This window comes from Hippocampus zosterae, chromosome 1 (genome assembly GCF_025434085.1).
Source record: "Hippocampus zosterae strain Florida chromosome 1, ASM2543408v3, whole genome shotgun sequence".
NCBI classification, from domain to species: domain Eukaryota; kingdom Metazoa; phylum Chordata; class Actinopteri; order Syngnathiformes; family Syngnathidae; genus Hippocampus; species Hippocampus zosterae.
The window spans coordinates 14,085,881-14,101,326 of record NC_067451.1 but is presented as its reverse complement, the minus strand read 5'-3'; the positions used below and the strand labels follow the sequence as shown (position 1 = coordinate 14,101,326).

The following is a 15,446-nucleotide window of genomic DNA, read 5'->3' as shown; positions in this document are numbered from 1 at the left end:
AATACTAGAAACAACATAACAATGACAAAAGGTCACGCTAATAAACGAGACACCGCATCCATACAGCCAAATGCGAACACACAAGAATGCAAGAAAAGGTGACTCTCGTACCTGTTATGTGAAACCCTGTGAGCCTTTTTTCACACAACACGAGTGAGCAACTCTGCGAGAACATTATTGCTTTCACATTCTTTGAGACTTGCATGGTGGAAAAAGCCAGTACCTCTTCCAAGAGCTACCTATCTATTCATTCCAGCGTGCGTTCCCGCTGAATGAACTTTTGGTAGAGCTGCTGATGTCGTTAAAGCGCAGTGCTGTTTGCTTCTTGCTGATCATCTGGATCATGTCATATTCTTGAAGAAAAACCTTGAAATAGAATATGTATACGGAAAGCTGCTCAGATGTTGAGAGTTGTGGTTACAGCAGTGTCATTAATATACTTTATACACACACACTATTTAATACCTTAATGTTCATACCATATCTTTACATAAGAAAATGCACTTTTCTTATGTAAAAAAAACAAACAAAAAAAGCCCAAAAACTAAGTGCTGCTGTTTTTGCTGTCTGAGATGCCTCTGCATATGTTAAAGGTTTTGGGTCGATATACAGGTTGTATATTATCAGGGGTGCAGCTCAGCTCGGTTTGTCACCGTGCATTCGTGTTTTCTATTTTGGAGCGGAACGGTAGTCGCGGCTAGAACGGTTCATTCGAATGAACAATTCGTTTGTGTGAATGTTCTAAATAGAAGCGCTTCAAGAACCAATGTATTGTATGGTAACTGACTGAAAACTCCTTGACGAACCTTGTCACTCGGGATCTGCAATGGTGGCCGAGTGCGGAATCGTGGTGGGCTTCATTGTCATCACCGCGCCAAATCAGCCGATTCTGTGAATCCCAGCCCGTGCGAGACCCCTTGATGGCAACCCCCAGTTCGGCATATACAGTATCGCCTTTGTATGCTACACAGTGACAACAAGCAATTCAAACATGATGACTTTGTATTCCGTCAAAGGAATCTTGAAAGGCAGCTTCCCTTTTCAGTTACCCTTGGTGATGCTTTTCCAGGGTTCTTCTATGTTTTAGCTGAATATTCAACTGTAACGCTAAATCCAAAAATGACCACAAAAAAAAAACCCAAACTATCTGACTCCCATTTGGTCCCTCCTCACTACTGCAGCATATTCGTAAGGCTCTCATTAATGGCATTTTCAAGTGCATAATTTTCATTGCCACCTCACCAGCTATGCCACCTAATGCGAGTGCACATTTCGTACATGCCACCACTTACTGGAAGGGCTCAACTTTCATGCCCAGTAAAAATCTGGCATGAGGCATGGTCTAAATTTGCACAGGGGGGGGGGGGGGAGGGGGCTAGAATAAGCAGCTTGGCGCATTAGGCTTTTTACACCGTTGTTAGTGTAAACTTGATTCTCAGCCAACCCAAGTGGCTTCTGCCATTCTCTCCAAGTGCAAGAGCTGCGCTGATAGTCCTTAACATGGAGGAATAAAAAACTGATCTGTTAGAATCCATGCAGGAGGTCAAATGGTGCAAGGTATGTTTACAAGGAAATGCAAGCAGACCTCCATGTGTGAATTGATGGCCGTAGATGTGTGAAGTGGGCACTTGGAGCGATCTCCGAGGCTTTCACCTGGATTGTGAGTGTCTGCAATGATTTGGAGGGTACGATGCATGCGGTTGCCATCTTCATGAATGAAACGCGCCGACATCCACCACCACGTGTCCGCAGAGCTCAGAATCACCACAATCAAATTCACCCAAATCTAGTTCCCTGCGCCAGTGGTTAGATGAGGCTCCATCCTGAGAAGAGTTGCCAGTGATATGCACTTTGTCATGCATTCTTCTGCAAAATTCTAACCCCCCCCCCCGCACCCCCGCTTACTGATTCTGCCTAACCCTGTTAATAAACTAACAAAAATGAAAACGTATTTTCCTTGAAGCCAACTGATTGTCGCATGGCTTATTCCTGATGAACTGATCCAGTAGAAGTGCAGTGCACACCCTGTGTAGCACGCAGGCCTCGTTTCTCGCATGCCCACATGGCCGTGCTTGAGGCACGTTCCAAGATGTGTGCGGTTTTCGAATGGTTTCAGATAAAAATCTTTATTCTCCTCACTTTGATTCATTACAGCCCTTCAAAGAATGCTCGCTTCAAAAAAGAACATTGTACAGAAGTTCTTTTTGCTGGTTTGCCAAAAATGTAATGAGACTTTAGAACATAAAGTGCTGGTGTTTGTTCATTTGTCTTAAGGCGGTGTGGGATTGTGCGACTCTTGTTTTTGACTAAAAATATGGACAATCGCCGTAATGTTGGTAGGTCTGGAATAACCCTCATTACATCTTTAGTATTATGTTATTTTGACACAGTTAAAAGAAAAAAAGAGAGGAACCGACAATTTTCTCTTCACCATGCACATCCCTTTCCCGTGGCATTTACTTGATCACGTAACATTTTTCTCTGATTTCCTCGGTCCTCTTAGCTGTGCCGTTGATTCATCACTCAATCAATGAATCAATCCTTGATTTGGGTGGCAACTTTCAGACTTCAAAAGCAAGACTAAGTACTTCACAAAGCGACAAAAACGAATGTCTCTCACCTGACTGAAGACTCTGACAACCATTCCCTGACACAACCCCCTACCCCTGCCCCTGCCCCCAACCCCATCTCATTTGTGAAAGCACTTCCAGTTTAGGTAGATGATTAAAATTGATGAAAACGATTTCATCATCCGAGCAGAATTGCTTTAACAACAGGGTCTTGTGCTCAAAGAATTGGTTGGGGGGAGGGGCGGAGGGGTCGGGGGGTGGCGTTGAATCTTATGTAACCCCCACCACCGGATGGGGTACAATAACTCCTTTTCCAAATTCACTGACAATAGACTCATGCCATCATTTGCCAAAGGCACACACGTGGTTCTTTTTTTGATGTATTTGCTTGGTCAAATGTAAAAATGCCAAGAAAAAAATAAGACCCAAAATGACTTCCATTAATAGCTATAATAGCATACTGCTTTGAGACAATGCACGTTTTCTTTTCTGTTTTTGCTAGCGTGTCTGGGTCTCGTTTAAACCCCGGACCCGGATCCTATTTTTCTGTGGGTGCATTTTTGATTACCTGTTGAAAGTTCCCTTGGCTTTAAGTGGCTATGTTTTGCAGGTCGAACATGTAAGGAGGTGAAAGACACCTGATAGATATTTGAGTGACAGGAGAAAGCCAAGCGAGCCGTGTTTTCTGCCCATTGAGCATAGACACTGTGTTTGAGCGCAGCAAAAAGCCCCGAATGATCATAACTTTGAAGCCTTATTTTATATACTTGTTTTTTTTTCTTTTTTAATCATTAACATTTGGCCGGATATATTAGAACATTCTTCTCTGTGGTGTGTCACATTTACAAGACATGTTTGCTTTCACTTGACAAAGAATTAAAATCAATTGTTACAAACATTTTGGATGGATGAAACTTACTTGATGGACACATTAACTAAACACAAAACTTCACATGCGCTGTTACATTAACATCTTGGATGGGTAAATATTTAGTCTGATAGCACACAAAAAGTGCATCGTCAAGAGAAGACAGACATCCTTCTTTCTTTCGTTAATAAATATTTGAGGCAGAATTTTTCGTGAACATTTAAGCTCCGATGGACCCAACATGGTCTGTAGTCAAAGTATTAAAAAAGCATGTTTTTTTTTTAATTTCAAAACTTCAACTCTTTCAAGCCTAATAGTGTGACCTCTGTAACATAGGCACACTCATTTGTAAATCTATTTTCATGAAGTTTAGAAACATTTAAAAGCTCTCCAACGAAAGAGAAAACATTTTCTGAATAACTTATACATTTTATATGTTTGATATTATTACTTGTTAAAAAAAGATATGATTAAGTAGAATTAACATTTGACATTTTTAATGAACACGAGTTAATTGAAAATGATCTGTTTGGCTTTTTCATTTAAATTGGAGGTGTCCAACCCTTTTTTTTAACCAAGGTCTGCATATGGAAAAATCAAAGGAGGCAAAGAGCCACATCGGCATCTCTAACATTTGAGTGTCTAGGTAAAGGTTTGTGAAGCTGTATTTATTTTTACTGTATAGGTAAAAATACTTTTACCATCAATGATTTTTCAGGATTTTGGGATGGCCAGCGACCCTTCCGAGTGATGTTTAAGTTGTTAAAAACAGGTAAGTGAGAGATAAGAATAAACATTCTCGTGTCTTGCCCTCCAATGCACATTTTCAAAAAGAATCAGAATTGAGAATTGCTTGGAGCTGGAACCCGTTTACTATGTTGCTGCAGATACTTCACAAGTGATGATTTAACTATGAACTATGAATGATTTTACATCCCAGTGAGAATGCAATCCTTTACAAATCAAGAATATATACACACAGCGTGATATCAGTACGGTATCAACATTGGCTGACACTGCACAACCATGTCGGGTCCCAAAAATGGTATCAGAACAACAGCATTCGCATTTGGTGAGAGCAAAATGAAAAACGGTGATTCAGTTGTATCATTAACCCTTCCATGCACCTTGTAACATGATAACATATAAGCTGTCCACTGTAGTAACTGCTGTCCCTGAAATAGTTCATAGCGACCTAAAAATACCAAGTCAATAAAGCAGAAAAGACTGCTCTGATACATTACACACCACATACCTGCACACTGACATTCAACACTAGAGCTGTGTATTAAAAATGAATTGAACAATGAGTTCATCATGAAAATTATACACTTTTTATTTTCCACTCCTTGGCTAAAAATGGGGGGAAAAAACGTATTTGAAAGCCTTACATTGTAGTTGGACTACCCCCGTCGGTGTCAATCAAACCAGGAATTTTTATCCTTGGAAATGTAGCAGAAATGTGAGAAATATTTTGTATAGGCTCTTGTTAGATTTTGCAGGTCTATTCTGGTGAGTGTACATTTCCAGTGACTCATGTAATTTTCTCACAGACTAAGTCTCAGACGTAAAATTTAAATCAAGAGCATTCAGTCACAGTATATTGTTTTTTCATGAAGTCTATTCATTCGTTCTTAGATGCAATCATCTTATCAATTCAGTACTACTCTACGTCTGTTTCTGTATTTGATCCAATCCAGTCCATCAGTGGACATTTCTCACATGGACTCAAATTCATCAATGCGCTGTTTGGTGTTGCCCTGACGAATCTGACGTAGGGTCTTGTATTTGTCACGGCCGGCCTTTACGTTCTCAGCATGGATCAGGTCATTTGCGGTCATTTTGCTCTCGTCTACAGCTTGAGCAAGCTCAGTACTCAGGAACTGAAAGAGAACACAAACACACAGAATGAAATCCTCATCGCTCAGACTATTCAAAAGGCTCCCCACCCCCACCTCCCTCCCCTCAATCCCAATCTGACAACATTCTTTTGTCCGTAGTTATTAAATCCATTTCCGTGTTGGAGATTCTATGCAACATCGTACGGTATCCTGTTTTGCTTGGAGTCCAATTTTATTCCAGGAGTAATAGACTTTGTGGATGACATATTCGGCGTGAATGAAACCACTTGAATGACAAGCTACCTGCAACACGTTTAATTATGTCGAGTGCACTTAGTTCCTCGCAAGAGATGCTTTTTTGGGGGCCAATTAAGATGTCAATTAACAACGCAATCAAAAACATACACAAACAAGTATGAACGGAAACCCCAACAAATTTAGCAAACATAACGGACACCATGAACAGCAGAAGAGGTGGCATCGGTGCGGCCAAGCTATTTGAAAGGACTGCAGCAGCTGTTTAGTCATAAACCATAGTCAGTTGCACACATTATCATTTGATTGCAATTGTAGGATTAACATTTTTTTTAAACACATCAAAGTCACCGTCGTCTATCGTTTAGTAATGGTGTAAAAAAAATATATATATATATATAATCAGTTAATGTCTCAGAAATATATGTGCTGTCAAATAGGTTACCGAGTGTTCTGGGTAATGCACAGGTTAGTTGGAAACCATTAACAAAAAAACGAATCATCTCCAAGTCAGTCTGGATATCCAACAGTTACTTTGAATGGGGGAAGCTTTTGAGTGAAAGGATTCATTCTTTGACGAACATCTTTTTGGGACACATTTCAGCGACGGAGAGACATCTAAATCTCAAATCAAAATCTAACTATTAGGAATACGGCGTCAAACTACTGCAGCCAGGTCTATATTTCTTGATCCATACCTTCAAGTTTTTCTGCAGTCTCTGGTTCTTCTGTGCCTCCGTGACTCTTTCCTCTTCACTGCGGTCACGTACGGTGCCAGGAGACATTAACTCAGCGCTCGCCTCCGCGCTGCTCTCATCTGTCTCATCGTGATCATGCATGTGAGGGTGGGCAGAATCCTGGATGTGGATTCCCATTTTAGACTTTAGCTCCTCTTTGGTTTTCTCTAAATCGGCTTCTGCCATCATTGCCTGTCAACATACACATTTACATATTTCAGGAAGTGGAGGTATTTTACAAATGTTTACATCCTCGCCAGCCATAACATACACAGTAGTTACAGTATTTACATCCACAATGAGACAATGTTGATTTATTTGAGGGCCATGTCCGCCTTTTGTCAGTGTAAGCTCATCCATTCCCTATGCTGAACAGAACATTTCTCCTGACTATTACTCACTGGAAAAAACATTAGGTACACATTCCCAAAATGAAGAGAGTCAAAAGAAGCTGGAATGGGGAGTAATAAAATAAATGAATTGATTATCCATCCATTTTTTTAAATTACCACTCTTAATTAAGGGTCACGGACTGAGTGAGCAAGAACAGGAGCTTGTACCAGCTGACTTGTCGCTGGCCAGTGGGGGAAAAAAAAGTTAACATTTAAACTTCACTCCTGAACGGGGCAGGTGATTGCTTGATTTCTCATGGCTTCTTTCTTCGCACAACTCAGGCAGTTGAGTGGTCGTCCTCGAAGGTTGTTTGATCCTCAACACGTGAAATCATGTCTAAGTGTCCTTGTTGCGCAAGATACTAAGCCCTATTTGCTCCCAGTGGATTGGGTGGCGTTGTGCATGGCGGCAACCTCCCAATGGTGTATGAATGTGTGTGTGTGTGTGTGTGTGTGTGTGTGTGTGTCAATGAGTGAATGCCAAGTTTGGGCAGTAGATAAAGTGTAATATAAGTACACTCCATTTAATGTTTTATGCATTCAAAACATGTATATTTATCATTTGAGTTTGCATGGTTTGGGAGTCGATTTAGGTTTTGCAAATTATTATGTCAATTGGATGTGAAAGTGTACCTCATGACAAAATGCAGGATGCTTTTTATAAAAAAAATTGGGGACACTGTTACCGATTAAAGGGTCGGAAAATGAATATGCGGCTACTGTATTTTAACAATGACCCATTTCAATGTGAGCATCTAAATCCAGGGTTTCATGTTGGGTCCTACATAGATTTACCAGACTGTGGTTCATAAAAAAAAAAAGCCAATAACTTCACAATCTTGTCATATTCTTGCCACTGTTGGAATCCTTTCTTCTATATATCTTCGCTTATACCCTGTTCCCTTAGTAGTTTCTGACATCCCTCTTAGCTCATTTTGATTCCTCCTTTATCTGGCTCTTTCCTCTTCCGTTAATTCTCACCCTTTTCTGCCATCCCAGTGCTTCCTCCTCCTTTTTCTTCTTGGCATCTTCCAGCTGGGAGATTTTCAAGGTAAGCTCTGCCAGCTCAGTGGCCTATCCACAGGTGCACACAAATGGGGAAAGAGTTAAGAGCGCTCCTAATCTAAGGTCACTGTGCTCTCTCTGTTGTGACAATAGGTTTGAATGCGTGTGCATGTGCGTGTGCCTGTGTGGACGCAATCTCTTGGGTTCTGTGGGGCACACCTGGATTCATGTGAATAACCAAATCTATAATACCTACTTCTTGCTGTCTCACACAATAGTAGAAGCACGGTAGCTCTGTTTTTACTTGAAACTAGTCACAATAGTGAAGCATTGCAAGGTGGAGACTAGTTACACATGTTAAGGTGTTAAGAGAGGCGAGGAGATGCTCTCAAAAGAGATGAGTTTTCAAGAGATTCTTCAAAGTGCAGAGGAGCGCCTTCTCTCTGACAGACAGTCATACTTTCGCCCCCTTCAGAAGCAACCAAATGAAAGCCGGTGGACATGCGCATGTGGGAATGACATACATGAACTAGCGTCAGCACGTTCGTACAGTAATAAAGCAGACGTACTTCAAATCATACAATTCCATAAAAGTAGGTTCGTCTAACGGTAAATTGGGGACATGTACCAGCTCTTCCTGACTCTTCATCTCTGACTGCGGAAGTTGGAGCAGGGCTTCTTTAGCCTGCATGGCAGCCCTGTGGTCGTTGTCCAGGCTCTCGGCTTCCTCCTGTGCGAGCGTCCTCCCCTTCTCTAACTCAAGTGCCCTGCGAGTCTGTTCCTCCAACTCTGAAATTCAACATCCAGCAAACATAATTCACAATGCAGCATACACACCACTGTTACTGTACATGGTCTCTAGGACAAATTTCTCAAATCATAAATATTTCAATTTGCCAAGCCACTTTTGTTTTTTAAATGTTCGCAAACAATCAATTGTTATATTCAAAAAGTTGTCAGACCATCTTGAGCTCTCTTTGTCTGCTGCTCAATCTGTCGCAATCTCTCCACGAGCTCCATGGTCTCACGAGCAATCTTCTCGGTTTCTTTCTCAGCATTTTCACGCTTTTTTTTCTCGCTCTCAAGCAGAGCCCTGACAGGAGAATTGTGCATAAATACACATCTGAAACAACTCCATCCCCTGACAGTTCTTCCTGAAGTACAGAGAACACACTGTAAACTGTTAAAAAAAAGAGAAGTACTAATCATTGCCTTTTACTTTGTACCTCTCCATCTGCCTCTTGTTCTTCTCCTGTCTTGCCTGGGCCTTCATTTGCTGCACCTCAATGGTGTCAGGTTTACGTCTGCGCATGTACAAGTCGTGGTTTCCCATACACAGTGCCAGTATGCGTTTGTTGATGCGAAGACGGGGTACATAGAAAACAAAGTCCTTTCACACAAAAAGCATCAAGCATTTATGTTTTGATTGATGACACAATTCCTTAGATTCTTATTCATTGGACAGTTTTGATATTGTGGACTTCCTGGACATGTGCCATTTGTGATCATTATTTCAGTACAAACTGGAATATACGCGCGTGGTAACATTAGAATTTCCCCTGGGCATGTGCTACACCTGTTGACAGGCACAGTGAAAAGATTCGAAGCAGGATGTCCGTTTAGTAGTCATTCGGTAGCAGTTGTGAGAGGCTTTCAAGGCTAAAACATTTGCGAGCTCATAAAACGAAGATTAAACATTCTATGCAGGTCATTCACTCAAGCTAAAACGGCTAACATCGTGACATTTGGTTTGTCTGCAAAAGACCAAATACATTTCTCTTAAATAAGAATTCTTAATTAGTCCCCTGCAGGAATCCGTGACTCCACGATCGAAAAATTTGCCGTGGATTTCAAACCTCTTTGCCAAATTGAAATCAGTCCGCGGAAATAAGAAAGATGTTGCGCTCAGAGAGGCTACGTTCACACTGCAGGACGTGAGGGCTAATTGTATTTTGTTTCACACGACCCAAAAAATTGTGTCCTCAAACGTTAGCTCAACACATCCGCACAAAGCCTGCCGTTTATTGACAGATGCAAAAGATGATGACAAGCGGCAGTATTAACGGAACTAAATGTGATCCAACCCGTAGGGGCTCAGTTTATAATAATCTGATATCAACGAAGGAGGTGAAGAAATTATTCTGAGGAAATTACATATATTAAACTGTATGCGGTATGCTGACATCTTTCTTGAATATCACTTGTTCTGATTGTTTGGTAAAATGTTTAGCACATTATTAATCACTAAAATAAAATCTATAATAATAATTACTATGAAATAAATCTGCCTTAAAGTGATGTTGAGAATACTGATGTTGATTATTTTACAACCACAAAGTTCAACGGTGTTTTGGTTATGCAGATCATTTCTTGAAACAATTCAAATTCACGAGTGCATTAAATTGCTTTATTACTGGTCATTTCATGACTTTTTTTTTTTTATTGCTCGCGAAAAATCAAGTTTCAAGCTGTGGAATCAACACTTTTCCTCTGCAGATTCCCGTGGGGACTACTTTAAGAGCTGGCCTGTCAACGTGTACATAATGTTCGCGTATCAGTTTTTCCATACCGGAGATTTCTTGTCAATGGGTTTGATGACAAACTTCTTGTCATTGAAGGAAATATTTCTGATTTCGCTCCAGGGGAAGCCAATCTTTGGGGTCAGCCTGCAGAATATTGGAATACTTGATGAAACAGTCCAGACACTCAAACATCACGTAAAACAATACACACACGTGAACATTCATAGGATAATTTCATTTTGACTCGTAAAAGGCTTAGCACAGTAGGTAGTTATGTTGGACAGCACAGATTTCCCTTGCAATCAGATACTGAGTAAAATTCAAAAAGTCAGTGTTGGCAATATCGATCTGATACCAATACTTTGTGTAAATGAACCCATCTACGAGGTGCATGTAAAAAAAGTACGGGAGTGTATTTCAAATCACAGCTTAATAAGAATACAAGGCAGCAGAATTATTTACGTCTTTATTTTGAACTTGTCAGTAGTGGTGCAACGACTAATTGCTTACCAACTGAACAGATAATTCCTTTGTGTTATCAATCACTCATTTAGGTACCTTATTTCCCTTACGGTTGGCCAAATGCTCATGCGAATTTCAGCTTCCCAACACAACACATTTCCCAATTTCCATTGTCCTCCATGACAGTGGACTGATTCAAAATGCGCTTTTACTTTGGAAAGCAATGATCAACATCTTGCGAACCAAACTAAAATAACTGGATCATAAATAATTTTTGTTTATGCATTTTCTGCACTGTCACTTTGAATAAAGGGATGGACATTTAAATGCGTTTAAATCCAAATCATCAATTAATTGCCAAATAATCACCAGATTAATTTATTATTAAAATAATCATTAGTAGCAGCCCCACTTGAAAGTATTTTTATTCATTTATTTAACAAGTAAAGGCAACTAAGAACACAGTCTTGTTTGCCATGCCAATTTCACCACATTTGTCCAAAAAATATGATTTATTTAATCGTAGTAATGCATCCTTGTTTATCTATTGTATCTATGCCAGCGATGTATAGTGACCGGCAGAACAATTACATTGACAATTGGATGGCCAGAAGCACAATAAATTTATACATCCGCCTGATGTCATGCACACAACAGAATAAGTCATGGTTTCCAGCGAGTATATCTGCCTGAGGTTCAAATAAACAGGCCCACATTTCACACTGAGTAAGTCAATTTGTGAGTAAATTGTGATCAGCCTGCAGCATCCAAGGAATGACAATGGACCCTCTTCTTCATAAATGCTTTGCATTTTGTGTTGTGGTTTAACCTGAGGCGTTTCACAAGGTTCTATCAAAAACCACATTTTGGCTGTTTGGAGTTGAAATAGCTCCACAGATGACTTCGTTCGCGCTCTGCCATAATGCCGTTGTACAGTGTCAAACTGAAATCGACTAACTGAGCATCGTGGTGTGTCGCTGCGCTTAATAAATCGTGCGCGCGAGTGTGTGTGTGTGTGTGCGTGTGTGTGTGTGTGTGTGTGTGTGTGCGCACATGTGCGTAATAGACAAATAACCATTCACACCGAGATACATTTCAATTAATTGACCGTGCATGTTTTTGGAATATGAGAGGAAAGCGGAGTACCCGGAGAAAACCCACACAAACACTGGGACCAAACACTGGGACCCAACTCCGCATAGGAAGGCCAGGGCCCAGATTTGAACTCTCAACCTCAGAACTATGAGGGGTTTTTTGCTAGCCAGGTCAGCACTACACTGTGCCTTAGAGTGTACCTGTGGAGGCCCATTTCGAGTTATTGATGGGGAAAACAAGATACAATGTAAAGCTTGACAAATACAGTCAAACCACTTTTCAACGTACTCCGTTTACATTCTCACACCCCTATAACGTTCACATTTCAAAGTCCCGATTTCTCATCATTGATTTTCCATCTGCTGATTCTGCTTACAATGAAAACCTTTATAACATAAACTTCAGTATAACGACCAGATTTGTCCCACAACATAGTAAAAATGCCTTTGTTACAAAGAACCGTGGCAAGCAAACTGCCACCGCAAACTTGCTTATGAACTAAAAGTACAGCGTTGAAGTCCCGTCCGTTGCTTCGCAACGCCACTGATGGACTCGTACATTGTTGTCATTCCGAAGGCACGGCGCGACCCTTCACATATGGTCTGAAAACATGTTCAGTAAATGGTGATTGTGTTTATTTTGGCTGCCAAAATACTAGCAACAATGCTGCCCAGAGCCGGTGATGTCGCAAGTGGGCTGATATCCAAAGTACTGAATGTGTAATGACTGCCACGTGGTTTGATGAAGGAGACAGCTTGTAGCCGCAAGAAGAACTAATGTGAACTGCACAATACAGTCACGACATGTTATAGGCAACACAAGTTAGCCATTCAGTGATTTTCATAACATTTGTGCATTTTGCCACGGCAATTTCCCATTCACGGTGTTACGTTTAATTGTGTGATTGAGGTGCAAATTGTGAATTTTGCCTTGCAAACTGTAATGCGAATGTGCTTCTTTATTTCAAGCCTTGCTGGGCCAATAAGAAATGTAATGAATTGAGCTCCAGATGTGTTCAAAAGAGTTGAAATTAGATTTGGTTTTGAATCTGACATCATTTAGTGACTGATTAGCAGAAAGAATTTAGCAGAGTTTTGAGCATTTGAAGAGTGTTTTAAATGAACAATCGTCCCAGCTGGGAGTTAAAGACCTACTTGTCCTTTTTGTCATATATGTTGAGGCCCAGAGCGTCCACTCCCAACCAGAGCTCAGTTCCTTTCTTGTTCTTGATGCTGAAGTAGTTGACCCCATACATTTCTAGATCCTGAGCTATCTTCAAGTACTCCAATAAGGCGTCCTCCCTGTGACAAGGAGTCATGTCATGAAGACTGAATGACTTACTTGCAGGGAGGGGTGCGTTGTTGCTGGGTTACCTTAGCATTCCCTTGTGCTCTTGATGCCACACTTGAATTCTTTCCTCCCACTGATTTTCATTCAGTTTGTGCTGCTCTAAAACCCTGGGTTTATCATTGAAGGTGACACACGGTTAGAATCCAGATGATTCAATAAAGTTCAAGTTTGTATCCGTGGGACGGACCGGCTACCTTTGGGGAAGCAGCTTCTCTCTTGTTAGGTAGCCTGGTACGTGATAATCTTTCTTGAAGTCTCCATGTTTGACCTGAACCGTGTATGAGGCCAAAAGCACTGCAGTCTCCGGTGGACAGTAAATGTCGTCATTTAGGATGCTCTCTTTTACCTAAAGCAAAAAAAATAAAATGTTGTTGCACTTGCTTTGTTGCATTGTTAGTCTTGATATTATTCTAATTCACTCACAGAAGAACCCGCATCACTTCAGAGGTTTATCTGATGCACATGAACTCCCTTGTGAAAAAAACCAAGATAATAATAACCTTATGCCTGAGTCATTGGGGAACCCCCAGAGATTTTTGTGATATCTATTTCAGTTGAGATTGCTCGTTGGTCTGCGCCTCTACAATGTACCACCATAAAACTAAAACCAACCGGTTGAAAGTGTTTTTTTTTTAAATATTGAACTTACACCTTTAACATGGATGCAAATTTTTTTAGCCATACTAGTCATTTGGATTGAGGTATGAATATTTTACGAAATTGTTACAATTTTTTGAGATAAATAATTTGAGATGCTGGTTTATTTTGTTTGCTTTACGATCACCTCCACAGGTTGTGTACTCACTAACCTGCAGAAAGAAGAGATGTTGTGTTGCCTCCTGGATGAGTTCTTCTGCAACATCCTCTGGGTAAAACTTTGCTCTGAACTTTATCAACAGAGGGTTGTCCCTCTTCACATCTTGAGCGGTCACCTGGGATCGGCACGCCCCAACAAAGGGATCAACACAGCAAGCGGCTAATTAACCTCAACGGATCAAGAAAGTCACATTTGTGAGCATCTGTCAAGGCTTTAATTGAGCGGGTCATGTGAGAGAAATGCCAACAAGCCAACACCTAAACTTTCTTCTTACCCTTTTGTTGAGCTTTAGCCAAGTGGAGAAACCTTTGCTATCTTGGTACTGCAGACCAAAGAACCAGGTTTCCCTCAGTCCGATTGTTTTCACTATCTAGACAGTGGCAATAACAATGGCATAAGATTGCTGTTGAACGAGGGCCAATTGGCAGGTGGTAAACAATGTACCTGATCAAAAAGTTGTTTGCCAGTCGTGCTGGGCAGGATGGCAAATTCCAGCTCGGCGTCCATGCTCGTAACCCGAACATTTATCTACCGGAACACACAAGATACAGGAGGAAAATATCCCCCGTTGCGCAATCGTCACTGGAGAGGTTTTGCAAGGGAGATGACGAGCAACAAATGAGTAGAAATGAACACTACCGGTACTTATTTTGTGCGTTCTTTGTACGCTCATTGAAACTAGGGGTCAATGTGTTGGTTCTTGGACAGCAAAAGAGAATTCCTTACATTCTTCTGTTCAACCAGGAGCATCCACTCACAAGACGTTGGTGGAGGCTACAATCAAAAAATGAAGCCCACAATAGGTTTTTAGACGGGGTTCATTCAATGATAAGAATTGTGTAATGAATGGGTCAGAATTAGGGGCGGGGGAAAAATGTCAGTGTGTGACGATGTTTTATTACCACATCTTACGATACAATGTTGATGCACCACCATACAACACATTTTGATATTGTTCGATGAAACTAAATATAATTGTGCGCTCTAATGACAAATTTGAGTTTTAAATGTGATGTGATTCTCCTCCATGTACTACACTGCACTTATCAAAATCTAAAGTTGGTTAGCAATAAAAACGTATTTGAGTTCATTGTGTTCCATGAGTTTCCTTGTCTTCAATTCAACAGACATCATGATGCAGAACCGATTATTTTCTTCCAGGCAATAAATGATCAAAACAACTGCCATATTGTGACACTATCGCTATCATCGGCAAAATAGCATGACATTATCATCTGCATTTCCCACCCCTAGTTAAAACAATGTTTCCCATTCAACTCTGCATTTATACTTCTATCCTAACAAGAGAGGACGGAATAAAAGAAAATATAATGCCTAAAGCAAGATACTTCTGTCAACAACAACAGTATAACCATCAAAACCTACTGCCACCCTGCAATTTGTTAGCTCAAATGAGCGTGCTTTAAAATGCATTTTACCTTGCTCTGTTGTCGATTACAGTGCCTCATTTTTCAACCCAACAGGTTATGGGGTTAATTCCAAACCACTACTAAATACATAAACATCCTGAA

General features: G+C 40.7%; 1 protein-coding gene across 4 annotated transcripts in view; it reads right to left on the bottom strand.

Annotated features, from left to right (window-relative positions):
* Window positions 1-4,416: 4,416 nt before the first annotated feature.
* Window positions 4,417-15,446, bottom strand: part of LOC127595906 (moesin-like) — a 29,279-nt gene continuing 18,249 nt past the window's right edge. The window contains exons 4-18 of one of the 4 annotated variants that reach the window (XM_052057898.1): window positions 15,354-15,421; window positions 14,641-14,688; window positions 14,359-14,442; window positions 14,189-14,284; window positions 13,907-14,029; window positions 13,292-13,443; window positions 13,121-13,204; window positions 12,902-13,048; window positions 10,238-10,334; window positions 8,895-9,058; window positions 8,631-8,761; window positions 8,297-8,457; window positions 7,645-7,737; window positions 6,233-6,463; window positions 4,417-5,321 (exon numbers count right to left, since the gene is read on the bottom strand). In XM_052057898.1, coding sequence (XP_051913858.1) covers window positions 5,157-5,321; window positions 6,233-6,463; window positions 7,645-7,737; window positions 8,297-8,457; window positions 8,631-8,761; window positions 8,895-9,058; window positions 10,238-10,334; window positions 12,902-13,048; window positions 13,121-13,204; window positions 13,292-13,443; window positions 13,907-14,029; window positions 14,189-14,284; window positions 14,359-14,442; window positions 14,641-14,688; window positions 15,354-15,383 — 1,806 coding nt within the window. In that variant the 5' untranslated portion in view covers window positions 15,384-15,421 and the 3' untranslated portion in view covers window positions 4,417-5,156. Of the gene's footprint in view, window positions 5,322-6,232; window positions 6,464-7,644; window positions 7,738-8,296; window positions 8,458-8,630; window positions 8,762-8,894; window positions 9,059-10,237; window positions 10,335-12,901; window positions 13,049-13,120; window positions 13,205-13,291; window positions 13,444-13,906; window positions 14,030-14,188; window positions 14,285-14,358; window positions 14,443-14,640; window positions 14,689-15,353; window positions 15,422-15,446 lie in introns of those variants that run through there. The other 3 variants (XM_052057906.1, XM_052057912.1, XM_052057921.1) reach the window with 3 other exon arrangements.